At 37.3% G+C, this 7454-nt stretch overlaps 1 protein-coding gene across 1 annotated transcript; it reads right to left on the bottom strand.

Moving 5' to 3' along the window:
- Positions 1-231: 231 nt before the first annotated feature.
- Positions 232-7154, bottom strand: LOC103436969 (T-complex protein 1 subunit alpha). The gene is made up of 17 exons (XM_008375431.4): positions 6844-7154; positions 6687-6751; positions 5946-6035; positions 5775-5861; positions 5601-5660; positions 5404-5454; positions 4966-5061; positions 4654-4719; positions 4303-4520; positions 3743-3839; positions 2985-3071; positions 2505-2639; positions 2182-2286; positions 1293-1421; positions 1077-1198; positions 745-835; positions 232-643 (listed from the first exon to the last, which is right to left on the bottom strand). Exons 1-17 carry the CDS (start codon positions 6914-6916, stop codon positions 563-565), a joined length of 1653 nt encoding a protein of 550 aa, XP_008373653.3. The 5' UTR covers positions 6917-7154; the 3' UTR covers positions 232-562.
- Positions 7155-7454: the final 300 nt, after the last annotated feature.

The raw sequence follows: 7454 nt of genomic DNA, 5'->3' as shown, positions 1-7454 counted from the left end.
CTTTTAGGTTCTGATAAGCGTTTTCTATCGGCTAACAATCGGGAGTGTTTAGAGTCGCTTGTCGTTGAATGGGTTTAAAAGGTTCGCCCTTGCACCCGAGTTCTTGTTCTGGTCCCGGTCCCCTCCTCCTCCCTTGAGGAGGAGCGAACAAGTGTGTTTCGAAAATCATTTCGATACAGAAAATCATTCAACATGTATAAAAGTTAGAGAAGCTAAACAAGGACCACGCCATTTCGCCACAGAAAAAGTTTGATATGTATGTTTGGAAAATATAGCCATTACAACCATCCAGTCACCTAATCATACAAAACATTTCACGTATGTGTGTTCAAGGGGAAAGCCACCATCCCTTCTCCATCACACCCAAAACAACTCCCTTCAACTAGAAAACCGTTTGCCGAAAATTAGAGTTTAATAGCAATTCCCACCCACAACTACACGAACAAAATCCTTCATCTTTAGCGCATGGAACGAATATAAACTGTGAAATCCTCGCCGAGCACAGATTCGCTTCCCACCCTTCTGCTTCAAAATCAGAGGGTCAAATGGTACTCCACGCATCTTAACCCTCTTGACTTTCATCCTTGACTAGCCTGATCATGTCATCAATTCGGAGAATGGTAATAGCTGCTTCAGTTGCAAACTGCCAAACAAAAAATGTTTCAAGTTAACAAACATTGCAAGGCTGTTAATTGAACAAGACTTATCCAAAATTATTACTGATTTGTATCTAGGATTTTGTACCTGAATTATCTTCACTTTACTCATTGCAGGCTCAATGACTCCGGCTTCAAGGTTGTTACGAACTTCTCCCTTTAATAGGTCTAAGCCCATGCTGCAACAATTTTAAAGCAATCCCGATAAGTATTCAGTCACAGAATGTGCAATCTATGCATCCAAGACAGAATAATTTCAGTTGAATATATAATCACAATGCCATAAAATTCAATATAAAGACACACCATAAACAAAGAGGACTACGGAAACCAAAAAGGAAATCAACACTGACAGTAAGCATTCCCCAAAAGAAAAAAATGTGCAATCGGGAAGAATTGCCACGGCAATAATCAGAATACCTAGAATAATCCTTATCCTTCTTGTCAGTCTTGGTTGTTGTCTTGGTTTGTGCCCTGTGGTGGTTGGCCCGTAGTATTGAAACTAGATCTGTAGAATCCTTGGCAGCATTGACGGCAAGCACCTAAACCAGATAAAAGTCACAATACAAACACCATTAACAGACAAGAATAGCAGAAAGACCACTAAAACACAACATGCTCTAAGATGTTTAGAACCTTTGGTATAATCAACAAAGCTTCAGCAAACTCAGCAATTGCCAACTGCTCACGTGATCCTAATGTTGTAGCAAAGCTCTCCAAATACACAGACAATGCGGACTCAACTGCACCTCCACCTGGTACCACCTGTATGGTATTATACCAATGAATGTAAATAACAAGAAACTCATAAAGAACCCACGATCATCAAGCTCGGTGGTGAAACCTTCCCAGTTTTATCTTTTTCTTTCCATTGAAAAATACATTTTAAGTTCTCCCACACCTCCCCCATCCAACACACACACACACACACGCACTCATGATTCGGAAGAATTACAAAAAAAAAATTGCATTGCACAAATCAAGTAAACAGACAAAATCCATTTCTCATGAAAAGGTACCTTATTAATAGCAAAAAAAGGTCGTACCCAGTGCACAAGGCTCCCGCTTTACGCAGGGTCTGGGAGAGGTGAATGTCGGCTAGCCTTACCCCCATTTATGAAGAGGCTGCTCCCAAGTCTCGAACCCGAGACCTACCGCTCATGGGCGAAGGCACTTGCCTACCGCTCAGGAGAGTGAATTTAAAATGTTCTGATCCTTTCTTGTCATTGATGTATTAAATAGATGTTACTATGTGTTATCTAATCGAAAAGCCCAAGTAAATGGAGGAAAGGGACAAAAGCATCAACAATCCAGTTGCTGATATAGGATCTACGATATCTTTTAAAAGAAAAGGACCACAAATACTCAAAGACAATGTATTCCATAAATTTCTTGCAATCATAATAATTAAAGAAAAACAATAATTAATTTATCACCACTACCAAACAATGCACACCATTAAAAGAAAAGATCACCAACCCATTTTAAACAATGGAGAAAGAACTCAGGAAGTGCCAAATTTTACCATGTTAGATTCTAGAGTCCTCTTGACAATAGACAAAGCATCATGAAGGGCTCTTTCCATCTCATCAAGCATATAGTCATTTGCACCTCTGAGGATCAATGACACCTGAAAATAATATATTGAAAAAATCAGTCCATACCATATGATTATAGAAAATGTAATACTCGTGTAACTTCATTACTTCTTGAATAGATTGGTCACGGTTATGCGCACTTATCTAAGTCATGTCCTACACATAAATGCATAAACTTCACAAAAACTTCAGGAATAAGAACTCAAGTCAAGCAGGGAAAAATGTTAAAAATTTAATTGAACTCACTCACCGCACTGTTATTTTTTGTTCCTTTTATCAAAATCACATCATCATCAGAAATGCGCTCCTCCACAACTTCATCGGCAGATCCAAGAAGTGACATATCAAATGTTTCCTCCCCTTCCATATCAGCGAAAGTTGAAACCTACAGATTAAAAAACACAAGATGACATAGTTATACAGCATATGGATCTACTTTTTGACAATAAAAAACAAATACAACATGAGTGAACAAGTAGTCCACTGATTGATTGTTTTCAATTAAGAATTGTTTAGTAGTATACCGACGTAGTGTTTTCAAGAGTCCACTGATGTACTGTTATCAAGTATTCCACCCTAAATTTGGGTTTAGGTTCTTCACAAAAAATATTTACATATTCATGTATTGTTTTCAATTTATAGGCTGATCAGGATATGACACGTGATGATTCCAAAGGAAAATTACTCTGCAAGACAATTGTATTATTAGAGAAGACATGAAGAATTTTACCATTGTTGCACCTGTAGCCTTAGCAACATGGCGCATATCTTCTTTCTGAACACGTCTTACAGCGATAGCCCCAGCCTCCACAAAATACTGAAAAAACAACCAAGGATATAAAGTTAATGCAATTGATGAGCTTAATACACCCGGTGCATTGATAAACACTCATTGTAGATAGATTGCACACTAACAACAGTGAAGCCACATAGAAGACTCTACATATACCCACACCGCCAATATATAAATCATATTTCTTTGTATACCGAAGAACAACAAAGAAGTTAAAATAAAGACAGTACAACTACTCGTTAGTTTCATAACATGGTTACTTTGAGACCTCAAGCTTCTGCATTTTTGTATTAAACAACAGCATATTTTATAGTCCTAAAGATGTATTGAAGTGGATAAGAGTAACATATCATAAAGATCATACACAATTTTCAAATAAGAGAGGAACCTACAAAAAAAGTATCGCCAAAAACATTAACTGTGAGTGTTCAGCCATTCAAATCTTTGGCCTGGTCCAAAGGTGTATGACCAAGCTAACATTAACCATAATATAAAATTTAAAAAAAATGATAATAAGGGATCTGCTATTGGCACTCCATCAAAGTCTTCCTGCACTCCTTAGTGACAAACAAAATAAAAGGGGGAGGACCGCAGGATGATTTTTTTGGAGTGCTAATAATCTAGAACTGTAAAATTGAATATCAGTTGTGGCTTGTCTAAAAAAGTTAGAGAAACAAATCACAAAAGAATCTTGCCTTGAGTGCCATGTCATCAATCCCCTTTGTAGTCAGAATAACATTTGCTCCAGCTTTCAGAAGTTTTTCAATACGCTCTTTTGTCATATCAGCTTCTCTGTAGAGATATACATATCATCAATACATTACCAAACACACAATAAAGCATCAATAGATGGCTTTTTAACATAATGACAATCATCAATACAGAAAAAGTGATTCAAATCCTTTCCCAAGTGTAAGCAATGATCAGTAACATCCTTAACTTACCAAGCCTATCTATTTGAGGCAGTTACCATTATGTTCGAGGATTCATAGCAGTTTTTGAATCCTAGGTACATTCCATAATTCAATATGGGCCTAACAATTTCAATGATTAAAGGGTGATTAAGCCAAGTCTTTTTAGCGGTATGGAGAAAAGGACTACATAATATCACAGCAGAATCACCTATTCTATACCACAGCATGCTAAAATGTGTTCATACCCTCCAACAACATGCTATGGACAGGGTGCAAAGCTGGTTACGTGATATACACATGCAATGATATGATGTATAAATTAAGGTCGATCATCTTATCACCTTTGGCGAATTTTTTCAAGCTCCCTGGGATCACTAACTAAAACTTGGACACCCATTTGCATTTTGGTTTTCTGAAGATTAAAGTCAAGACAGGCAATCTTTGCAGGGGAAACTCTAAGTGGCATTCCTTGTGCAGCACGGCCTGTATTTAGTGCATAACCAGTTAAGAGATAGCTATCTCTTGCACTTTTTCCATGAGCTTTCAAAACATTAATCCCCTGAAGAAAAAAAGAGCAACTAAGACAAAGTACTAAAGCAATAACAAAGAAAAGATAGAATAATATAAGGAAGCATATGAGCACATGATGGAAACTTCACTACCATGTGTATACATAACTACCAAGTACCAACCTTGATTGGGTACTTGACTTCCCCCCGAGCATTGGTCATCTTTACAGCTTGTACTGCATCGACAACCTAGAAAAAGCAATTGTATACTAGGATCGTTAAAACACGCACAGGAAAAAAAAAAAAAAAAAAAAAAAAAACCAAAGGGTTTAACTTCTGCTCCTGAAACCGCAGATAAGATTTGCCAACTATTTAACTTTACATGAGAAAAGGAATTCATATGAGTGACAAATCCAGCAACATTAGCCCTTACGAAAATAAATTCAATTCATTTAACATTCATTTCTAACGAAATATAAATTCAAAATAGCATACCATATTTGCAAAGAAGTCACTGTCACCGCCTATCAACTTTGAGGACATGCTTGTCTTTGCACAATTTACTAGAGAATCTTTTCCAAGCTTGTCAACCTAGGAAAATCAAGGTACAATCAATTAAACAAACAGTAATATTTTTTGTATCAAATGTTTTACAAATGAACCACACATTTCTGTATGTCAAAGCTTAATGCCTAGACACTATCAATGAATTATGACTATGAATGTACGAGCAGTAAGCCTTTTTGGCAAGAGTCAATTGAATGTTCAGAACTATTAATTTCTTTCCACACTATATGCGATCCTTCCAAACCTCTAAAAAAATTCAGAAAAGAATTCCGACGTATTCTGTACAGCCAAAGTGAAATTTATTCCAATAACAAGAGACCCTTTTACTGCACACATTGAAAAAAGAATTTACTGGAGGAACCTTACCTTCACAGCTAATTTTTCCTCAACATATTTGCATGCTTCCCTCATAGCAAGCTGCACAGAGGGTGATACGGTCAGACATAAGGGGTCCAAATACAAAAGAACAGCACCATGTTATAAGCCACAAAATATTTTACAAGTATATGCTGTTGCTAAATATTGAATCAAAAATAGAAAAAGAAACAAGAAGAGGTGCTCACTCTGTAACCACTGATTATTGATGTTGGGTGAATCTTATTCCTTACAAGATCATTTGCTCTCTGCAGAATTAGAAGCAAACCATTGATTACCCAGTTAAAAAAAAAAATCCTTTAGAACATAATATTGCTTCTAAAAAAGCATGTGGGGTGAGGAAAAAAAACAGATAGGATTACCTTAAGCAACTCTGCAGCTACAATCACCACTGACGTCGTCCCATCTCCAACTTCTCGATCTTGGAGCTCAGCCAACTCCACAAGCACCTACACATGTATAAATGCATTGTCAGACATGTATAAACGCATCTATATTATCATATTTGCAAGAAATAACCAACTTCCACACACCTTGGCAGCAGGATGCTCAACTTCTAACATCTTGAGTATAGTGGCTCCATCATTAGTAATAGTCACATCACCAATATCATCGACAAGCATCTGAAATGACCAATCAATAAACATAGTAAACTAGCTGAAACCCATGCATACATAATTTATAATATTATACAATTAGGCATACGAATTCACTAGTTATTTTAAGCATTGACTCCACTATGAGGGGCCTGCTCAACTAGCTGAAACCCTTCCATTAGACAAACATCAACTCCACCATTGATTTTTAAGCATACAAATTCACCATAAGGACAACAAATAAAAGAATGAAACTCCATACCACTGTTTAGGAGTGATTAGGGCGAGCGAAATCACTAATAGAGTGCTTAGAAAAAATTGAAGAGTGATTTATAGAAGAATTAAATCACTTTAAGTAATTATATGAAGAAGCATTGCTTCTCCTTGGAAGTGATTTTTTTTAGAAAAATAAGGGAATGTCATAGGGTTTCAATAAAAATTTTGAAATTACCAAAATCACTAATGAGTAAAAGCACTTCTACAGAAGAACTATTGATGACAAATCAAACATTGACTGAAAATTTTGAAGCTTTTAAGTAGTAAAGGACACCAAACAACGTTACTAGAAGTATAAAGTAGTAATAGCCCAACTGAAACCTTAAACGCCCATAACATCTCAGATTCATACAAATATACATATAGAGAGAGAGAGAGAGAGAGAGAGAGAGAGAGAGAGACCTTGTCGAGGCCAACGGGGCCGAGTGAAGATTTGACAATGTTTGCAACAGCTTGGCAGGCCATCACTGTGTTCACCAAAACAAAGTCGGACAAAATTAGCAGCATTTCAGTACGAAACCCTAAAATGGAAAACCCAGAGGGGAGAGAGAGGCAGAACCATTTTGAGTGCGGACGTCCTGACCGTACTGACGGTCGCCCAAGATATCGGGGGTCTGAGAGGACATGGTCATCGAAGAGAGAGAGAGAGATGGAGCAGAAACCCTAGATAAACCCTAGATCGGATCTTTGGATGAAGAGGGGAAGAAAACGAGAGTAGTAGAAGGTGCTTACTGTAAAAAGTGAAAGTGCGCGTCTCCAATGTTCACAATTGCAAACACATAAAATTTTGCTTCGGCAGCTCAAAACCGACTGCGCCAAATCGGAAGGGTTTCGTTCGCTACGACGTCGTTTTAATCTCTCTTCCGAAACACCAAAGAGAGTCCAGTCCAGTCCACTTTAAACCAACAACAAAAAGCCCGCTATTCTATATGGGCCTCACTTTTTGAGATTGTTATTTTATTTTTTATTTTTTATTTTTAGAAAAAGAAGACAACTGGTTGCAAGTCACTCATTTCGGACCCGGAGAGTCTATGCGGAATTTCACCCTACCTCTGACCATAGTCAAGCAGACTCAACATCTTGGAGTATCAAACCCGGGACCTTCCCACATTTATTTATTTATTGAAGAGTCGTAGTCCACGTCCTTATTACTGGGCCACTTGATGTGGT

The sequence above is a fragment of the Malus domestica genome, chromosome 06 (assembly GCF_042453785.1).
Source record: "Malus domestica chromosome 06, GDT2T_hap1".
NCBI classification, from domain to species: domain Eukaryota; kingdom Viridiplantae; phylum Streptophyta; class Magnoliopsida; order Rosales; family Rosaceae; genus Malus; species Malus domestica.
This window is presented reverse-complemented; position numbering and strand designations above follow the sequence as displayed.

Coding starts and splice junctions, on each gene's coding strand:
- LOC103436969 (XM_008375431.4), bottom strand. CDS start 6,916: ATGACCATGTCCTCTCAGACCCCCGATATCTTGGGCGACCGTCAGTAC. Junction 3,072..3,742: donor TTGATGACATGGCACTCAAG/GCAAGATTCTTT, acceptor TTGTTTTTTCAG/TATTTTGTGGAGGCTGGGGC. Junction 2,287..2,504: donor GAACAAAAAATAACAGTGCG/GTGAGTGAGTTC, acceptor TATTATTTTCAG/GTGTCATTGATCCTCAGAGG.